The sequence below is a fragment of the Streptopelia decaocto genome (genome assembly GCF_964273445.1).
Source record: "Streptopelia decaocto genome assembly, chromosome: 3".
In the NCBI taxonomy this organism is placed as follows: domain Eukaryota; kingdom Metazoa; phylum Chordata; class Aves; order Columbiformes; family Columbidae; genus Streptopelia; species Streptopelia decaocto.
In genome coordinates, this window is record NC_138656.1 from 77,068,424 (window position 1) to 77,091,474 (window position 23,051).

At 33.6% G+C, this 23,051-nt stretch overlaps 1 protein-coding gene across 1 annotated transcript in view; it reads right to left on the reverse strand.

Moving 5' to 3' along the window:
* The window catches only part of GRIK2 (glutamate ionotropic receptor kainate type subunit 2), a gene marked incomplete at both ends in the record, with an annotated part of 377,447 nt that overhangs the window by 177,631 nt on the left and 176,765 nt on the right, over window positions 1-23,051 (reverse strand). The window contains 2 exons of the mRNA XM_082047176.1: window positions 599-706; window positions 1,958-2,101. Of these exons, the coding sequence (XP_081903302.1) occupies window positions 599-706; window positions 1,958-2,101 (252 nt within the window). The remainder of the gene's footprint in view (window positions 1-598; window positions 707-1,957; window positions 2,102-23,051) is intronic.

The following is a 23,051-nucleotide window of genomic DNA, read 5'->3' on the forward strand; positions in this document are numbered from 1 at the left end:
AGGGCATTTCTCAATCCTTTGGTCTTTCACTCCATCTCTGTACAACAAAATTCATGTCAAAAGAGAGACAAACCTGTCAGGCTACCTATTATTAATTTTTTTTTTGTACCACTTACAAGCAGAACATCTTATTCCAAGGAAATAATCAAAGTTCCCTCTTAAAACACAGAAATATTGCCAAAATGAAGGTATTTTATCACATTCTGTTTGAGGTAATTCTTCTTGAATTAATAAGATGTAAAGAAAATACAAATACATCCACAGGTTCACACGTGAGGATAAGCAATGGGATTGGAATCACAAGTAGAACCAAACTCAACCTCGATCGAAGAAAAGGTATATTAAATCATTACTCCAGATGTTTGCTCTTCCCCAGTCCTCTTGAATCTAAGAATGTGGCTAGAAGCACATAGTTAAGAGACCACTGTCAGACATCAAGATAACAGTGTTTACAAGAAGACTTTTAAACCTTATACCAAATTGAGAACAGGTATATTGTTTTACATAAGACATGAAATGTTATTGAAAATGCTACTGGTTTTAGGGGGTGGGGTTTTGTTTTGTTTCCCATCACTTCGGAGGTAAACATCTTACACACCTTTTCAAGACCTTCTTCCTTGAGGCTGATAACATCTAAATCAAAATCTGTCCTTAAACCATTGGTCTTGTTGAAAGTTATCCTCCCAGTGAGGCCTTCCCAGTGGGCCTATGGAGAAAGAAAAAACAATTTACTTAAATAAATGCCTCTTCCTTTTTTTTTTCCCAAAAAGCACAAATTTTATTTCTGCCAAAATGGGAACATTAATTATTCATTCTAATTGAGTTACATTGTGGCTGATTTTTCTTAACAAATATTTTGTATTCACTTTTTGCTAATTAAATCAACATTTCTTCAGTCTTCACAGTTTTTTAAGCAACTTCCCATGTTAGTCAACAGACTCTTTTTACTAAATGAGATAAAAGGCTGTTTGGTTTTCATTCTTCCACCATTCCTTCACGAATTTTCCTTCCTGCTTCCCTATATGCCTGTGCCTTCCCCAAGCCTCAATCTCTTTCATTAACACTGGTCTTCTTTTTTCTGTCAGGAAATTTTATTCAAATAAAGACTTACTTTTGCAAATGCTGAGTCCCCTGAAAACACACTGAGACAGCCAAAATTGAGGTCACCAAGCCATTCTTCCCGAGCTAATACCTTACTTTTTATAAAGTGCAATATCCTGATATTTTTATAACTTAAAGTCTACCTAGTTCTAAAACTATACTAAAGTATAAGAGAGAATGTGGGAAACAAAATTATCAACCTAAAAGGAACCAATATTAAAACCAGGATTATATCCCATTGCAAATAGTTATCTTGATCATAGTATTTTTCAAATCTAGAATGCGAAATACTGTATTAGGAGTTACAGTACAAGAGACTTGAATACTCTACAGTGTTCATCGTTACCACCTTACATCTCCTAGCTTTACTTTAAATTACTATTTAACAGTATCTAAACAGCATGCTAGGAGATCAAGGCCACATATATGAATTCGCCATAGCAAAAGAAAAAGAAAATTAAAACCAAGGAGTAACCTTCATTCTTGACCCCTTTGAACTTATATCAATATTTAGTTGCTGAATTTTTCATAGTCAGTCTATGGTTTGGTGTTTGAGGGGTTTGGGGTTTTATGTGACAAATGTTCTAAACATCACTTCCCCTCCAATTATCTACCAAAGTTTTATTTACAATGCAGCTATATCACCTTTTTATACTTCTTTGTTCCAACTAATACCTCAGGAAAACTCAATTTCAAGTGAAAATGCTGTCTTGCCTGCTAAACTCTGTACAGATAACAAAAAGCGATTCCCATCTGCTAAAAAAGAAAAAAAAAAATCAAGTAGAGTGGGAACAAAAGAAAATCAGAGCTGGGAGAAAGGAAAGTAATGAAGCAGAATACTTTATTAGTGACTTACCTCCTTAATGAGACTCATAAAGCGTGTCCCAAAGCGCCATGGTTTGTGGCGATTACACTGTAGTGAACTGACGGTCATCTGTGGGAACTGCTGGACAGCCACTGACACCACATGAACTGCATCATACATTAGTGCTGCATCCGTCTGAAAGTACAATAAAATCAGAACCATGAACACAAAACAATAACTTGTGACAGCCCAGCAGTTAGCAAAGGAAACAAAAAATTAACACGGCTTATTATGTTAAAGGGAGAAAATTATCTGATTGCTTGTGTAGCACTGTAAAATGCAGCCTTATTGTCAAGTCCTACAAAAGATATGTCAGGACCCTCTCTTTTTAATGCTGAAAAAAGGGCTCAAATACCAATTATGCAGTTTCACTGAAGAAAACTGTTATCTCTGATGACTCATGTTACTTTAAAAAGCAGTGTATTAGTTGGCTATATAAATCACTGCATGCATGTTTGATTCAAGTCTGTTATTTTCATGAGTGAGGCAAAAGAAAAAAAAAATAAATAAAAAAGATTAGCAAAGTAGGAAAACCTTACCTATGAAACAAAGTGCACAGACTAAGGAAATAATGCTTTAATATTTTTAAATTACAGACTGGATACAATCCCAAACTATTCAACTGATTCATTAATAACTTTTTATGGTTATCAGTTTAAAACCCTAGGACAGATCTAACTAGTATCTTCTATAAATCAGAGGCAAATTAGAATTGAATTAAAATGCACATTCATTTTAATGGTTTTCATGTCCCACCGTAAATAAATAGGCTGTTTAGACCTGGTATGTGTTAACTAATGTTATATTAGCAAAAGACAGTGACAGCCTCTCAGCACACACAGTCATGCTGTACAAGGCAGTGACATCTCTTTCCTGTTCTGTGTGATGAACAGAGGCAAGGCTTGGAACCAAGAGTAAGGGAGGACCTTAGATTCAGCTGGTAGAAATGAACGCTATGCCATCTGCTCAGCATACCTTAGAGAAAAAGGACCTATTTTGCCTTCTCATTCACACAATTAGTGAGCTGTGAAATTAGTTCTTTAATGGATAGGAAACCTGGAGATTATTGCGCTTGTCACAATACAATACAAAGCAACACAAAATGAGCTTATATAGTGCCTTTCATGCAAATGTATCCCAAGGCTCTTTACAATAAAACTAAACATAAAATTGCAAAAATGCTCTACCATTATAGCCCATAAGCTACTGTTAAAGGGGAAAATATACGTTTACATTTAAATGGCTCTCCCAAGGAGAGAATTCAAAATTCAAACAGAAATAAAACTTAATTTTAAATTAATCAATATAATAGGTTTCAACAATCTCAGGCACCAAGTATTTTATGCAGGGGCTCAAAATCAGTCAGAAAACATTTTTTCCTGCCAGATTGTTCATTATCTTCAAGTCATTAAAGTGCTTTTAAGGCAAGCTGATATTTGACAAGGAGGCAACGAAACATCAAAATTTGGGAAGACATGCTGAGTAAGCATCATACAAAGCTTAATATTCTAGAAGAAGTACTTGGCAGTAGTTGCAGTCTACATAACAGTTTCTTAAATAAACTATACAATAAGTACAACATATTAACCTGGCTCAGAAATGCATTTTTTTTTAATCAGCTTTACTTCTAAAATGATAGTCCTTGCACCAGTGGAGGAAAATTGAAATTGCTATGAGACTTCAGCAAAAGCAGCCCATTAAGGAGCAACCAGAAGTTCAAAACCAGCATTAACTGATTAATTAGATATAAATTTGGATACAGAACTCATAAGACTCCTCAGCAGGAATCAAATGGACATTATACCAGATGCAGAGCAACATGGCTTTTTTGTAAAAAATTTCCACTAAGCTGGAAATCTTCAGGACGACAAGACAGGCAACTCCAGTGGAAGCATTAAAAAATAAATAAACCAAACAGCACACAAAAAAAACCCCAACACTGCAGTTTTAAAAGTAATTAAAATTCTGATAAAATTCTTCATATTTGGCTGATGATTGCTTCACTAGAAATAAATCTAAATCAGAATATACTTTTTTAAATGCACACAACATAATCTAATCACTGGCTAGAAGCTGAGTGCCCTATTTGATTTTTAGATGCTACAAGATACATCCTTTATTTACATAGGCTGAGATTCCACAATCCACTTTATATAGGAAGATAAATTAAAAAGGTAGGCTTAAATGTTTGTACTGAATAAAGACAAATACAAGCATATACTCAACATGTTGGTTTAATGATTCAATATCGCACTTATCTCCCTGGGTGCAATTATTGATTTTACAGCAAAAGATACAAACAGCCCAGAACTCAGGAAAATATACAAGTATATACTAGAATTTGAAGGCTGGTCTTCCCTCTTAGTCACTTAACCTCTCCTCTGAGCAACAGTAGGAATGGATGTCTGTTGGCCTAGCTCTCCATTCTCATTCATTAGGCTTGCTAAGCTTTATGTCTCACTGCCCTGCATTCATACTGTTTTCTTTAAATCATACTTTTGGAACTATGGTATGTGGTACAGGAAGTAGTGAAAGTTTCAGCAAAAGACTGTTTGGGGACCAGGGAGGAAATGTCCCTAAATAAATTTTTAGGATTCTTTATTTTATCTAAACAGAGATTTGCAGTCTGGAAGGAGGAAGAGGTAGAAACTTCAGGAGAAGCAATGGCTCTTGAATTTCAGACAGAAACCTGCTACGATGTTTCCATTCACTGAAGCACATATAATACAATAAATAATCCTTTTGAAAAATGAGATTAATACTGCTTTAGTCAGCTTGTATAAACCCTTTAAGAATTATGTTGCACTTCACAAATATATCTTGGTACAGTTTCTGAACCATGGGTTGTGGGGGCTTTTTGTTTCACAATCCTATTTAGTATTTATGATGACTTGCTTGCATAGAGATAAAATAATCTAAAATACTGCTCATGATACTGTCATTGGTATTTCTACAACTACAGAAGAAAAAATTACCACTACTACAGAAGTTACAAACATTTTTCATCAAATTGAAACAAAATGACACTGCGATAGGTGAATAAGATGTCAGGTGACAGATACCTGTGACCACAAGTCTGTTTTTCAGTTGACTCTTTCTGGTAATAAGAAAGATTTTAGCACTCAAAAGTAACGGCTTAATCAGAGTTGTTATTTCAGTCACAATATATCTCAAATAGAAAGTACCAATCTGTGTTTCATTTTTACCCCAAACTCAGCTCAATACTACACATTTCTTTTCAATACTGCTCTGTCATTACTTTACCTCCTGTCTTAATGTGGGTGTTGCGTTTACCTCCATTTTTTATGTGTGTTTCTGTATAATCGCTTCTGAGTCTTGCTAAATTACTTGCTAAACACTGTCTAACAAATTGCATGCAAGTACTCTAATCTCACTGTGAAAGAGCTCTGGTAGAAGATAGAAAAAGAGTCCTCTCTATTATTAGAGAAAGAGTCTATTATTTCTCTTCAGACCTCCTCAGAGTAAGAGGTGGTCTTCTCCATCCGCAGCCACACTCAAGGATGTCAAGGCCATGTGATAAGCTCTAGAAGATACGTGCTGTGATTTTTGTCACCTGCTTGCTTGTCCTGGTTAATCAGTATTGTAGGGATGTTTCGAGTTTTGGAGGGTTGGAGCTGGGGCAGGATTTTGGCAAGTTAGTGTTTTTATTGTTTTCTAACCTACATGGGAGAAGCTGATGCAGAAGAAATCCACTGTAGCCTGGGTCTCAGACAAAAAGAAATGCTCGTCCCATAATAGAACTGACAAACTACTTCTCTGACTTTTTCTGCCCTTCTAATGACATATAAAATGTATGATTTTTAGTGACGTTCAGCATGTCTGGTTAGACAAGAATCAGCTGAAAATTCTGAAACCAAATGGGATGTTTATGCACTACAGCTGCAACTTGAGATCTATCTTAAGACTGCTGCAACTTGAGATCTGTATCTTAAGACCTTTCAAACAAGAGAAAGGACTCACTCTGATGTACAGATAAAATCCAAGCAAGTCAGACGGAACAGAGGAATCATGCTCTTCATAACCATCTTCAAACCTACAGTATACAAGAATTCATTTATGTCCTTCAATATCTGACTCAATAAATGTGCTAGCTGCTTTTGGAATACCTGTGCCTTGTTAACTATTAAGGGATTAAAAAAATCAGAGATTACATATTTAGTGATATTGATGACTTGTGTGTGCGTGTTATTTGCACAGCAGTGGTTTTGTATGACTTTTCCATTTATATCTGCCAAACTATATGAGGATTTCATGTACCAATAAAGCACTCCTCTCTCATTCATATCTCAGTTTTCCAGAATTGTCTTTAAATAGCAAAAATACATGCTATATTTTTAGAAAACATGTTTTTTATTGTGCAGTAAAGTTTAACATTAATTTAAAGTGAAGGATTTCTAGGCTAATTGTGTTTCTTCATTGGTTATATCAAAAATAGTACACTTCTCAAACAGAAAAAAAAAAAAAACTAATTTTCAGCTTTTACTATAAGAAATTGTAGTCCAACTAAAAAAAATTGAACCATTTCATAGTCATGATCTGGAAGAACTTTCAGTTACTCAAATACAGATGATTAAAAACAGCTTGAAAGCAGGAAAAACCCCTCAGGTTTTCAATTAAATGTTAAATTAAACTAATGTGATTGTTTTTCCCCTTAATTAAATTTATTACTAATAAAAATCTATAAAGAAATATGGTCCTTTTACTTGAAAAGTGCCTTGTGAAGCACTTGAAAACACCAAGAAATTTTCTACATTCAGTAACATATGAAATAGGTCAATGGAAAAGAGAAGCTTGATAAATTTACTTTTTTTATTCTTTAGTATTGATTCAGTGTGGATCTCAGACAAGAATGAGTTATTTACAATATTAGTATTTTATTTTCCCCAAATCAGAAGATTCTTGTATTTACAAATCTGTAACACACAAAACTTCATAATTGCCCTCTTTACTCTGCCAATTTTTTCAGTGAGCTAACTAAATTATCCCCCTAAGAATATAAGGATTACCTTTATGAGGATTAGACTGCTTAACCATTTGCAAACTACTTTTATGACAAGTTTAAGATATTATTAAAAGCAACCTCCTTGCAAGTATGATACATTCTTGCTTACAGCAATCTGTATTTTGTGTTTGAACTTGGCTTTAGTAATTCAAGTCATGTCCAGTAAAAGCAAATTAAAGACAAAGCAAATAAGAAATAAAATGCAGTAGTGTAACATTCTGTAACTCAGGTGACAGGCCCTGTCCTATCACAATGTGGAGATCTGAATCTGCATTTGCCAGTCCCCATGCAAAACAAAATTTAAATAAAAATAATCTTGAAACATACTATTCTGATTCTCTGGTCAGTTCTGTCTTAAACTGAATTGACTCACTACAAATTTCAAGGGACGACACTGTACAGTTCACTTGAAATATTGCACTGCATGAGCCAAAATTTTTCCATTGATTAGTAAAGTATGCACATAATTTTCTATTTTTAGTTCTTATGCTATGTTTACCTGCATATTATCTGAATAAGTACTACTACATTCAGCAGGACAACTTCTATTTTTTGTACGCAGCTTATTATTCTCTTCAAGATTACTTTGTCTTCCTGTCTCTAGTCAGTCAATTTTTGCCCTTGTGAAGTGAGCCCAACTACATTTAAAAGGCCAAAATGTTCAGAGGGTTTTGCCTAAGGTCTTATGGTCATTAATATATTCTGAAAATTTTTTTGCATTAATTAAATTGAAGTTTAAATTCTTTTCAAGTGTGACTTCATTAGTTGCATCAAAAATGAAATGAAACTGAATGCAAATGCTCATAAATGTATATCTGCATGTGTCTCCTAGGTGACCATGATAAAAATATCCAAATAAATGCATAAAAGTGAAAGAAAAACACTTTCCACCTTGTTATTTTACGAAGTCCTTGAAAATGTGTGAACATGTTAAAAGCAATTAATGTGGAACCTTTAACATATTCTGAAACCTATTTCATCACATAATACCATTTGTTACTGAATTTCCATTAGCTACACAGATAGCCATTCCAGACTTTACTGTCTTCTGAAGTAAACCTTGTTCAGGCTGACTATGGTCACTGGTTTAACAAAGTGTTAATGTGCTCATTTCATATTGCAACAAGATTCAGTCACTGAGCTTGTATTTATTTTACCTGACCTTGTGAGAGTTTAGAAAATAATGAGAATGTTACATTCCCATTTGGCAAATGGGGTGCAAGTACATGAGGCAAGGTATGTTCCAAAAGGACTGAGTTTTCCATTTGCCCCTATAAATTGTATTTTATTTCTTACACAACAGTAATGTGTTGGACAGAACACTGGATGCAAAGTCAGGTTGTTGGTTTGACATTTTGTTTTCCAACTTCCAATATATCCAGACTGTTTTTAGTCAGCTTTATGAGGGACAGAAATGGCATAGTACAATTAGGAGGGCAAGAACAGCAGCTCTGTTTCTTTGATCTAACAGCCTGAGCAAGAAGTGGATACTGGAGGCACAATGAACAGGACAGCATAGTCAAATCTCTTCCCTCCCCAGCATAATATTTTTATGGGGAAATAATATTATTTAGGATGCACTACACAAAAAGGATTTGCAGTGGTATACCTATTAATTTCTAAGACCTCAAAAATGTCTTATAATCAATATCCTTAGTTAGTTAAACTCTACTTCTCCTTTGATAATCACTTATTTTTCTCTCAGTAATCCTTACTGACAATTTAAAACACAATTATTAATAAAAAATATTCAATAAATGGTATATTACATAAACAAACAGAACACTTTCTTTGTTTGTTCTACTGAAATTCCCAAGCAGATGCCTGTCATTTTTTTCCATATTAGTCTTATGTTCTAGATTATTTGCATTGTGAACACAGTGAACAGTGCAGGTGTTTTGTTTTGTTTTGTTTTTTAATTATTATTTTCCTTCAAAGACTGACTTTATCATAGAAGCTGACTCCACTTCCTTTCTTTTAAACAACTCAGGGAAAAGAGATAAGAACAAAGATATGAGAAAAGTCTGACAATATTCAGAAGTCAGGAAGGGGTGAACACTGAGGTGCTGTCAGAATTAACGCTGTCTATTACTTTCTTTAAAAGCTGTCCTATTTGATAGAAAATTACAAAGTTGCCTTTAAAAATTGCTGGGTATGAACTATAGAAACTATGATAGTGTACATATAAAAATAGATTATAAAAAAGCTAAGATTTACTTATGAAAAATCTGTTGTTTCTTTATTAGAGATTATACTGTTGCTTAGTCAGAAAACTTTAAGGGCCAGATCATGAATTATGTTAGGACAATGTGATTTTAACACACAAAACAGAGTAACTGATAACATTTTTTTTTTCCAAAATTCACATGCAGTGTGGTGCAAATAGTGCTAACATTAATCTACTTGGAGCTTGATCCACCACATATCCTTGATCCACCACATATCCTTGATCAGCTACCTCCAGTCTACAGGTAGTTTCAAATCTGCACTATGAAGTGATTTTCCACGGAGGCCAAGACCAAGAGGCTAATATTGAAGAAAGTAATTTTTCTTCAACTCTTCTAGGTCTCATGTTAAGCAAAGAATAGTTGGATATGAAGAAAAAACCATCTAACTCTTCATGGCCTGTACATTGTTATTTCAGTCACTATAATCTGGAATATTTTACAACTTTCAGAAATTATTTCTCAGAAAGGTTACTAGGAGAATTACAAAACTCCATGGGTCTATCTACTGCTATTTTATTTGTGGCAATCACAGTGTATGGTTAACGGGAGAGCGATATATTCCATTGCTTCCAGTCAAAGTTTGAAATTCCTAAAACTTTATGCTATTCTCTATGTTTTATATACACAGATATATGAGAGATCATTTTCTATAATAAGTTATCACAATAATAAGGTGAGGAATGATCATGTTTAGGTCCCAGTCATACTCATAACAAAAGACAGAATAGGTCAAATCTATCACAAAGATGAAACAGAAGTTTAGGTTGAACAGACATGAGAATAGAAGGGTTTATGTTTAATAACATAACAAAGTACACATTAAGATAAATGAAGCCTAAATAACAGTTCAAAACAAATATTCCTATCACAAGTATGTTCAATAATATGAACTGTTTGGGACTACACAAATCTGTAAGAGGCACAAGTATATACTCTCTCTGTATACATATATTGAAGAAAACTTTGAATATCAAAGTAAACATAGATTTACATTTACTCTTTACTATTCATTTACACACTGTGATATGAAAGTAATTTTTTAAAATCCAGTTTTCTTTGCAATAAAATCAGAAAATGTCTTACAGTATACTTGAAAAAATTATAGAAGGGTAAATCATACCATGTCATACTTATTTTGCAACTACAAAGTGATTTTCATCATACCTGTCCTGACTCAAAAGTAAATAAAAAATATCATACACATACCCTTCCCTTTCTTTTTAATTCTATACAGTTATGATTATAGAGCTTGATGAAACGCAGCTTTCAATAATGAGGTTTACACTTCACATTGTAAACTAGATTTAGGAGAAAAGGTCCTTCAGAATATTCAGGAAGAATTAGACAAGGGATTAGCTGTAAAAGTTAAACTGTCCCATGCCGTTTCATATCAAGAAACTGCTCTCTCTGATGAATGTGACCCAAGGCATATCAGGTGTATAGAAATTCCAGGCAGCTCTGTGTTAAAGAAAGTCTACAGCAAACCAATACAACAAAACAGCTGGGCAGACAGAGAGAAAAAGCTTTCCAAGTTAACCTTACATAAGCAGAATAGGTATGTCTTATCTTTCCTTAAATATTTTAACTCTATTGGAAAGCATAAAAGCAAATAAATGTTATCTTAACCTACCTCAGCTTAAGAAGGATTCCAAGGCAATAAGGGAACAAAAAAAATTTATCAATGCAAAATATGGCAAATCTAGCTAAGCTCATTAAAACATTCTCTTGAGTGTCCCATATCTCTATGTGACTTGCGCCTCGTAGAAACCCATATTACAGTTTCAACACAGTTTGGGTAGCAATAATGGAAGAAAAGTCCTTTCATACTAACAAGGGTATTAGTGTAGCACTAAGTAAGATAGCTGTGGGTACATTTGGATTCTGAGAGATGTTTTCAATGGGTTTGTTAGACAAGGCTACAGGAATTGGAAGAAATTAGCTTTAAAAAATATATATTTGGGGCAGTTGAATGATATATTAACTTTTATATATGTAGGACATAAGCAGGTGATACAAGTCAGCACACTTTCACAGGAATGTAACAACTGTCTGGAAGAATAAAGCAGAACTAAGAATCCTCTAAGTGGAAGAAGTATTAGAAAAGAGACTGCAAGAGCATGATTTCTGTAGCCTAAGAAAACAAAGGCTGGGAATCACCATTGAGGGGAACAAAAACCAGGAAAGAAAGGAAAGATAAAGAGCACAGGAGAACAAGCATAGGTGAAAAAAAAAAAAAAAAAAAAAAAAAAAACAAAAACAGAACAAAACCAAACCAAACCAAACGAACAAAAAAAAAAAACCACACAAAAAAAAAAAAACCACAAAAACCCAAGCAAACAACAACAACAAAAAAAACCAGCACAAAACAAAACAAATAAAAAAACCCCACAACGAGCAGTAATTCTATCTTACAGACAGAGGTTTAAGTTGCATTAGATGTAAAAATCTTTAACAATCGTAAATAGAACTGGTGCACAAGACCACCAACAGATTATATTTCAGTTAGATGATGCCTGACAAATGTAGCATGCACACAGATTCCAGAGACCAAACACACTATTACTACTACTCACAGAAACTCTCCTACGCATGGCAATTATGATGAGTGAATGAAATTAAGAAGAAACGGCTTCCTCCCCTCCTTGGGTAATAAAATCTATTGCCCCTGAAATCATTTCACTTAATTCTCACTTGCTAACACATCCCACAAAACCATTTTGCTGAGTGAGATTTAATAAATCTTTCAGCCTGAGATAAAATTTTACTGTTTTATGAACTGTTAAATTACATTGTATGCTTATTAAAAGTGGTGTTTTCTTACTTCTTGACACATTCCTAACTCCACTCTGGGGTACAATTAAAAAAACAGTAGAGATATTTTTTCACCCCAAAAAATGAATTCCAAGAGGGAGCAAGATACAAGCATCAACAAGCTATAAACAATGTTCATCTAACTTTTTTAAAATTCAAAGAACTTGCATACCATAAACTCTTTTTTTTTTTAAAAAAAAAAAATGGAGTGTTTTAGCAGAATAATTATCACATTAAGACATAGCTGATTAGATTATTTTTTAACATTTAGTTCCTGCTACAAAATTTTAAACAGGAACATTGTTCACAGAGGTGTGTATGTAGTTTTAAGCAGAGATGAAATAGATGCAAAGTATTTTCCCCATCATCAAAATGCTTGCTTTAACATCCAAACAAAGCAAAAATATTTATTTCTATATTATTGAAAAAAGCCTTAAAACTATTTTTTTTAATCTATGAAAGTAACACTTCTTTTTTTTAAAAAGTGTAATTTTGTCTTACACAATAAAAAAAGAAAGAAAAATATTTCCTTCTTCTGTCTCAGTGTCTCATAGCTTGATCTCCAGTTCTCAGAGAAATGGCAAAGTGAGACAGGGAATAAATACAACATTTAAGAAAATGACAAGAGATCAAAATAATAGGAAAAGCATTCCAAAGGATAGTGATGCTGTTTCCACATTTCTTCCCATTACTTAGGAAAAACATGATTTTTTTTTTTTAACTGAAAGAATAAAACCATATTTCCTGATATAAAATTTGAAGTGATAGAACTTTTTTCATCTCACTATGTAATTTGATAGAATATATGTGGTGTTAAGAACCCTGAAGTGTCTGAAAATGATTTGGGTGTGTTGCAGCTATTACACCTTGATTTTAACTTACTGAAGGTGATATTTTCAGACAACTTGAAGTTTTACTAGCAATTAACACAGGAGATGTAGTTAGCAAATAGTTTCAACACAGGTTTTTCTGGAATGAAACCAGCAGTACTTCTCTCATCTGCTTGATCTTTGATTCAGGATCGGAATTTCATTTTGTCAAGTAAAATGCTAAAGTTCTAGAACACACCCTGAAGTGTACAAGAAAATTTTGAATTGTGTTTTCTGACAAGGACACCTTGTCATTCTTGAGGAGCAAAAGTTTAAATCTTAAGTATAAGGAAAAATTTCAGTTAAAGAAATAAGTAGAAAGATTCTGAGAATATTAAGAAATGCATATTTTTCTTCAATGTTTTTATTTGATTGGGTGACTCTCTGGTTCTAAAGCCAGTCTCTCTACATAAGGCTTGTTATTCTGATGTAAGGTTAAGCTGTGATTGATTTTCTGAACTTTGTGTTCAACTCCACATTCTTACTAATTTTTAAATTAGTCATTTATTGGAAAAGTTATCTGTCACTACTTTGCACAAGTAAAAAAAAAAATCTGTAATTCTATCTTATTCTATCTTTTAGAAATTTATTTTCTCCCTTTTTCTATTTTCTGGCTAACAAGACCACAAAAGTGTGCTTTCATAAGACCCTGTAAATGTCCAGTGGTGTCATAAACTCTACTAGTCCAAGAAACTAATGATTTTCAGTGTACTGCTTGCAATAGCAGATGCTGACTGAAGAACTTGAAGAACTCTGCTACCGATATACAGCTAGAAACAATGTTTTATGATGTTAAGTTTCTATATATCCTTAAAAACAAATATAAAATTTCCAAGTGAAAGTTATTCAGAAGTATTTTCTCAACCTTTCTTCTGATCTTTAGAAATTATGGTATGGGCTATATTATTTCCTGCAATTAAAAAAAAAAAAAAAACAACAAAAAAAACCAAAAAAAACCACACACCATTATGCTCTTTTATATACCTTAAGGACAGATAACAAAAACTTAATGAACAGGAACTACGGGTCATTATTTGGTCTTTGGTGGTCTATTTCCATTTGTCTGTTCCCCCGCTCAAAAATCAATATGATTGTGGTCACTGCAACTCCATCAAACACATCCATAATAAACAGGTGTCTGCTATTATTATACTAGCTCAGTATTCGAGACTTATAACACCACATTAAAAGTCCCCCTGCATGAGAAGTTCAGAAGTAATTACAGAAAGAACCTACTCAGCACAAACACTGAACACCTTTGTAATGACAAACAGCAAGAAAGTACACCTGACAATGCAAACAACTAGAGAGGCATAAAGTTGTAGTCACCCAGAGATTAAATTCAAATCTGAAAAAAAAAAAAAAAAAGAGAGAAAAAAAAAAGTGTTCTAAGTAATTAATCTCTACATATTCTATTTTGATATCCCATAGAAGTTTCACAGTGTTTGAGGATTTCAGAAATTTCACACTTTCAAATTTTTAAATAAAATTACTAAAATAAATGTATATCAATGACTTTAAAGTGCAGAGAGAAAGCAATTCTGAGTCTTCACAATAAATTGCCTTCTGCTTTCACGAAGTCCCATTTACATTTCTCTCCCTTAATGACATAGATTTTAATATCCTCAGCAAAAATATGATTACACATGCAGCTTTGCAAATTTCATGTTTGCAGGAGAAAATAAATTGTTAAGCAGTGTAAAACATAACTATCCCATTAAAAAAAGTATATGTTTGTTTTGAAACAGATTTCTGCTATTCTTCCATATCAGTCTCTATAATTCCTTTATTATGTGCTATGGCTCTGTTTTAAATAAGTAATTTTTTTGCTTTTGGATTAACACCTCCTTAAAATAAAAATATCCAGTTTTGGATAATTCATTGTTTTTGTCATTTTTGTATGATCTTTAATCAACTTGAATGTTACATGCAGATCATAGTCCAGACAGATTACAGAAAAGCAAAGTGACCTCGGCCATGACGTTTTCTTTCCTTGTAATTGTGGCTCCATCAAGAGCATTTCACTGTATAATTGCTTTTTGTTTCAATGAAGTTCTGTTTATTAGGGTTTTCTTTCAGAATCGCTATGACGTGAGTTCCAATAATCAGATTCTCACAAATTTACTCCAGTTTCACCATGAGAGCAGACACAGAATTAAATACATTCAGATTGCATTAGACACTTTTTTTTTTAATTAAAATCTGCTTATACTAAGTCACTTTATTCAATTTATCAATTTATTCAAAAGATATGTTCTGATTTGCGACACTACTTTTCCAGGTTATCTTCTAAAAATATCATAATAAAAACATCCATCTTAGACTGTGTATTATTCTAATATATTAGCCCACAGAAATTTGCTTAATTTAAATAATTTTGCTAACATGTTACACATAGCTGTTGTCTTGGTCAATATAACAAAAAAACACAGTCTTCATAGTGATCAGATTATTTTGGATGTGTATATGAATCTTGGTATGACCAATAAAATCTGTAGCAATATACAAATTCCAAATTCACCCAGTGATCCTTTCCCAAAATTTTGGAACTCACTCTCTCTAAACATAGTTCATTTTCAAAAGGATATTTATATCATAAAGCAAACTGATAGTATATAATTATCACAATTACTAAACCAAAAATAGGAACTGAAAACTGAATATAATTCCAGCTTTTTCAATACTCCATCAGAACTCCATTTGTCAGAATAACAGTCAAATTTCTGCACTACATCTAAATCTACATTTAAAAATAAAAATGTATCCAAGCTGAGGCAGAAGTTTCAACAAATTTTTTGCAGTTCTCTGCCTAATATGATGAGGAATTACTTTTCCTAAAGTGTACAAATACCTCTTAACTTAGCAAGATCTAAAACTATATTTTTCAGTCCATTCATCGTATTTTTAGAGATATCAATCCTTCATATTTTAGAAGGTTGTCTATATCTGAAATTGCAGACTGCATAGATAAAATAGAATAGAGGAAGAACATAGAAGAAATATATGAGTACATTCTGCCTTAGCCTTAATAACCCACGGAGTTCTAGTTTTCTCATTCATACTCACAAACACCTCTTCTAGCCCAACGGCCTTTGACAGATAAACTAGAAGGAAAATAGATAGGTAGAAATGTGATAAGTCTCATAAATTATTCCAGGTCTTTAGACTTTGACACTTTTGTACAGTTTCTGAGAGTTCTAAGAGAGAACAGCAAGAAGATCATTCACATAAACCCTTTCTGTAAAGAGCATAAAATTTTAAGTATTCATCTGCACTTGTAAGAAAATTTCACAGAATTCTATTCCTTCTTACATCTTCAAAGAAAGTATGATAAAAAAAACAGTGTTAATAGTATAAAGTATACAAGTTTTCAATTAGATGCTATCACTCAGCTCATTTCTGTGCATTCTGATCCTGAAGTTGTTTCTCAGTTTAGCTATCTCAGCACTACACAATGCACTATCCTTTAGAGCCATGCTCACCTGCACCAAGCCAGTCTTATATGCCCTTATCTGTTTAAACTATCTCAAAGAAGCACCATATTAACCAGACTGTACAGAAAAAACAGCATGGAGGTATAGCAGAATTCAAAGCAGTATCCAGTTTCTTTAAAAAGCAATAGGCATATTCCCTTAGTTTTTATTACTTCTTCACTTCTTGTTTCAGACTGCCAAATTGTGTGGTAAGAGGGTTTTTATCAAAATAAATATTAAAAATGGAAAAGTAAATCTAGTTATTACCAAAATACTGATTTTTGTAAGAGTTTATGAGGATACTTTTATAATTTATTGTTCCATACTGTATGTAGATATTTTAAAGAAATTATTTTCCTGAGGTATTAAATGTAACTGGTGCTTTGGATAGTTGCAAGAAAGAGTTTGTTCTGTCTGTTATACATAGTAAAGCATTCAGACATTTCTATGGGAAAATACCTACCCAACAAATAAAACATGTTCTAAATGTTTTTGTAATAAAGGTATATATATATATTTGTAAGAAAAACAACAATAACAACAAACCTTAACATAATCAGTGTTTACCACGTAGAAAATGGGGGCTGTAAGGACGAAAGCTTTACCTCTCTTATGTACATGCAAGTTTTAATTTCTATAACCACAGAGTATATTTTCTACCAAACTGCACAGATACACGTATGAAGACTAGTACAGTCAGGACAGATCAAAATCCTACTCCATGAGGATTATAGAGGTGCATTTGTAGCAGATGCAGTAAAAAGCTTCTAACTTGTGGAGGTAACATAAAATTCATTGATGGTCTTCACAAAATTCCAAGCTTTTATTTTAACATAGAGAACTGTAACAAACTATCTCTAAAAAAAATCTAAAAAATCGAAAGAAGGCTAATTTTGGAAGTTTCTATTTTTAATGTAAAGCAGTACACCAGTCCTGTCTCTAAAACTCAGTGGAAGTGGTTTCTGATCAGGTATGGAAAAATTACAGTAAAAAAAAATGTAATATTTGTATGCCCCCAGAAATTGAATTCAAAATACTGTGCCACAAAATTAGTATCACAAAGGATCATATTTAACCTAGAGGCCTAATGTTCTGGTCTTAAGGAAATTGACTGCTTTGTGAAGAATCCTGAACAGAAAGAAATTCAATCATTTAACCATTTATCATCTTACTTTCTTCATCTATTATTTCCTAGACAAACTTGCATGAACAGTGGAATGACACCCATACATAGAAGGAAAATTGTTTCTCCTGAAGTAGTTAATCCATGGTGTTAACTTCAGCCCTTGATGAAGAAATTATCAGATATCACAATGTTAGAAATGTCATGGTTGTTTAGGAAAACCTTTGCTGAATGGTCATAAATGGTTCAAGGCAGCAAACAGCATACAAAAGAACTCAGCATACAAATGAACTCTGCAAGACAGTAGTTTCTTCATTTTAACATGATTATCTATTTCATCGCTTATTTTAACAAAACAGTCTAAGTAATCTAAAGATCAGAAGGTACATATTTCAATCTCTCAAATTTATTAGCAGCTGATTTCTTTACAAATTCTTATCTAATATTTAATTAAAAATGGAACAAAAAAAAATCCAGTTATAAAAATCACACCAAAAATCCTTTCTGTTCCAAAAAGGTACAAGTATTTGCAGATTCATCAGAAACAAATAGATGGAAGAGAAGTATTTCTGCAGACTATTATTTATGTGTGAGCCCTTTATCTTGATCTGAGAAGAACCAGTCTATCTATCCATAGTAACTGAGGAATCTCTCACCTCCCAGAGCTCTAGCTCACTACAAACATTGACACAAGAACAGCTAAGTTTGACACCAGTGCCATTAGCAGGACAAGACTGCCAAAGCATAGGTAGGAATTCTCGATTCTTATCACTTATTATGTTTTGCAAAGATTATGTGGAACTCTTTCCCTCTTGCAAGTGTGTTCCACAAATAAGATGATGAATAAGAGTCTGCTTGCATAAACATTTAGATAAATTAATGCAATTCAAACCATTTCAACACACCTGTTTTTTTAAACAAGTATTTAACCTATATTATTTACTTTCCTTTCTGTCCATAGCATTTTCTATGTCTATTTTTGGTTTAGTCACTCTTCAAAACAAAAACACTTGTCATTTTTCGTTCACTATGATTTGTTCTCACAATATTTTTGTAAGGCTCCATTACTCTGAAACGTCTGCCACAGGTTTTATTTTTGATCAGCAGCAAGCCTTTGAAGCAACTCTCCTGATTGTTCCACATACTGGTGTTCTGATTAACATCACAGAGCAGTCTCATACCACTTGAACCAGGCTCTTATATGATAAAATTCATTGAAAGATGTGATCTAGGGCTACATTTTATTTGCTCTGTTGATTGTCCAAAGGAACAAGCTAGAAATAGTCTGAAGCAAAATAGCTGAAAATAGAATAGTGTGAAATAAGAGTAGTCAGCTTTTTGGCACCAATAGCTTTGCTTTATGGGGCTGCCCCCACTGGGCCTCGTCACTCGCTATTGCAGCCATATTAGAGCTCAGTTCCAGTAATCACTTGAGAAAATCTGATGCCATCTTCAAGTTTATTCAATTTCATTGTTTCTCTGAAAATATTAAGCTTATCTTCATCTCTAATTCCAGGGTGCAATTCCTGACTCTGTTTACTCAAAAAAAGAAAAAAATCCACTTCTGACCTGAAACAAACAAACAAAAAAAACCTTTCCGCCCTGAAAGGATAACAGCTACTACTTTTAAACTATAAGGGACTGAAAAATCATCAATGAAGCATTTTCAACTATACAGATATGAAGAAGAGGGGAGAAGCAGCATGTATATGCCATTTATTTATGGTAGATAATAGCTTTTTATAGTGGTCAATAGAAGGTTGGGCTGAAAGCCATTTGTCAGATTGCACATACGCACACAAACTAGAGATGGAAATGGTTGCCTTTGGCTCAAACTGTTAAAAAACAGTTATCAATCTTCATCTAAGTCTTCAAGGAGCTGCTCTTGGTGAGCAATCGATATTGCATTTGCCACAATAGCTCATTTAATTATTTTTGTCCTAAATATCCTGTCAGCAGGGGGAAAGTCTTCCTGATTTTAATTAATTTTGAGATCATTGATTCTTTGCCTTTTCCTTTCCTGTGGTTACACACGCAGACACAAAAGCGCAGACACAAAAGCACAGACACATACTTTTAGCCTGCAGGCTATGTAAGATATATGACAAGTCCTTAGTGAAAACCCTGCATATTACTGAAGTATACCTAGATGACATGCAGCTTTACTTTTAAATCTTTAGCCATCAACTGCTGCAAATGAGCCCCTGGCACCTAAACATAGTTGGGCAAAACAGTAAATAGAAAACCGTGTTTGCTGAATAGTTTTCAATTAAAGAGTCCTTAAATCAATAGGCAGTAGGATATCACAGCCATGACCATGTTGTAAGTTACCAGAGAAATACAAAAACAGGAAATGGAAGTCAGAGAACCGGAAAATCGTAGTGGAAATCATAAACTTACATTACATTTTAAAAATATGTACAAATCTTGGATTGATGGACATCATTAACACCCAAAATGAAAATGCATTAGGCCCCACAGTGCCATGTCACATTTCCTCTATGTTAAATACTAGAAAGAAACAAGGCACAGAGCAAATTTCTCAGCAAGGAGACTTAAAAATTTGTAGAAGACAAGCTCTTAACAGAAGTGGAAAAGGCAAGTTTTAGTCTGGATACCCTAAGAGAATAATGCATCTTATTATGAGAAACCTTGCTTCCCAATCTGGGAGAAAATTGTTAACCTTGTTGTCCTGGTTTCAGCTGGGATAGAATTAATTTTATTCCTAGTAGCTAGTATAGTGCTGTTTTGGATTTAGAATGAGAATAATGTTGGTAACACACTGATGTTTTGCTTGTTGCTAAGTTGTCAAGGACTTTTCAGCTTCTCACAGCATGCCAGTTGCACAAGAAGCTGGGAGTGGGCACAGCCAGGACAGCCAACCCAAACTGACCAAAGGGATATTTGATGTCATATGACATCATGCTCAGCATATATTCTGGGGGAAACTGGCCAGGGGAACTGCTGCTCAGGGACAGGCTGAGCGTTATTTACCAGGTGACAAGCGACTGCTTGTTTTGTGTATTATATTATTATTATTGTTGTTGTTGTTGTTGATTTCTCTTCCTTTCCTGCCCTATTGAGCTGTCTTTATCTCAACCCAGGAAGATTTTTCCATTCCCCCTCCCATCCCAGCTGGGGAGAGGGGAGCAAGCAGCTGTATGGTGTTTAGTTACTTGCTGGGGTTAAACCATGACAGCTGTGCAACCCTACATTGTAAACTGGTGAGCCTGGGAATCAGGAAACTGAACTCAAACAGCCACAAATCCATTTTCTTTTCTTAGAATAACATTTGTATTTCTATCTAAAAGAGATGTCAATGTGGTTAAAAAAAAAAATTACTTTGAACTGAAACAAAAAATGAAATTGCTACTCATTTTGTGTATAGAGCCACCTGTACTAGGGATACTCATGCATATGGAAAGTGGCCCTTTAAGAAAGAGGAGTTTCTATTAAAAAACCCTCAAGAAAAAACCTGAATTGCTGTAAAATTGTATAATTGGTACTTGAAAGATCAGATGAATTAATTTCAACGATATGTATAACCTTGTAATCTGATTTGTGCCACTTCCACCTTTTCAGGAAAAGGAGGGGGAAGAAAAAAAAAAACTGTAGTAAATAAATTGACAAGTACACTAATGAAGACTGATTAAAATCTACATACATTCTAGAGTAATATAAAAATCTCTCCAGTTGTAGCTCCACTGCCAGAGAAAACATTATTTGTAACTAATAATAAAGGAGCTATACATGATCATTCTAATTTAACATGATGTGGAATAATCATGAACTTACTTTTATAACAAGAATTTAATTCCACAGGATGCCAATGCATTGGAAGGAAGGCAAAACTACATGCTACATTTTAATGGAACTGTACAAGGGATAGTGTTTGCTGGATTAACCAATGTCAGAAAAGGTACAGTATTGCTGAGAAGAAATTTAGGGAAACATTAAATGGATACAGAATATTTCTCATTAGTATGTCTCTAGTTGTAGGGTGATCTTGGAAAAAAAAATGGCTACTCTAGCTAGAGAAGACAATTTTATATATTTTCTATCAACATTCTTAGCATAGACCTTGGACAGTATTTCCATGCACACCTCTTCATCTCAAGTGCTTTCCTCCTCTATCTTCACCTGGAAATGGTAAAAATTGTCTCTAGAGTGATGCCAGTCATTGTTTTATCTAACCAAATGCAACTTAAATACCTTTACTATAAATTCTGGAAGCAAGTACAGTCAAATATTTTTTGTTTACAGAGTAAACAAAAAAAAGCATTTAACATTAACTCAGTTTGTTAAAATCTGAACAAAGTTATCAAATTATAGTACTGGTAAAATATCACCAATGGATTCTTGTTGAATAAAAAATACCTGGCTAACTAGCTATATATTAAAATTGTGAGAAAGTCACCATCTCTGCCACAATGCACTAAGCAGTATACAGTATTAGCACAACAGAAAAGAATTTGAAAGTAGGCTTTTGCTTGAAAAACAAAAGGTGAGAAAAATAAGCCCAGGAAACATATCTGTACTTCAGAGACAAATACAATTCCTCGTGCAGATATTCCTCAGGGAAATAAACAGCAGCAGCAAGGCCAAGTCAAGAAACTCTGAGACACAAAGCAAGATTGTAAAGTACTCTACCACACGCTCACATTCCTCTGGGAACTCTTATCCTGTTCAAACAAATCCAACTCACTAAAACAGACAGTTATGAACTGCTCATTTTCTTAAAGGATTAACGTTAGTCAAAAATATGAAGTTAAAGTATCTTTCAAGAGGCTAACACTGCTGTGAAAGGAGGCAGTATATGCTGAGATTCCAATCTATATTTCTTGCCTATGACTAGCACAAGAGATCAGCTGAGAGACTGTCCTTTCAAGCTGGTTTTCATTCTTAAAAAGAAGAGAGAAAAAGAAAACTGAAACTGCCAAATTACCCTTAGAAAGCTATTAAAAAAAAAAAAAAAAAAAAAAAAGAAGCAGGACATGCAGGACATATCTTAAGAAAAGTAGAAAATAATTAGATTTGCAAAGCACTTTGAGATATACTCCCTTTGGTTTTAATTTTATTCTTTTTTAACAGGAGTTAAGCAGAAGGTAGTAGTTCACTGCCTTAGCATGTACCCTGTCTCATCAGCTGTAAACTCATTCACATTTCTTGTACCTACCCAAAGTACAACAGCAAAAAGCTTTTTCACATTTCCTAAATGTATTTTACTGTCCTGAACTCCCCTATTCTGAACAAGCAGTTCAGATTGTCCCAGACCTATACTGTAATTCAAAGCACTGCACAGCATTCTATTGAGAAATTTTAGCAATATTTGAAAATGAGTGCCTGTACAGAGGCTTGCTCCCTTTGACATTCTTTTGCATATTTACTTAAGCGCACCTCCCTAGCTCTTATCTAAAAGGGACTTGCCACTAGGATTACATATAAACCTAAATGTGACATGTAATTGTCTCAGGAAAAGCATACTGCCTAGATTCACAGATGCTAGAGATCTTTGGAACAACTGATTAAGATGCACGAAGGTGAAGTGCAAGTGAAAA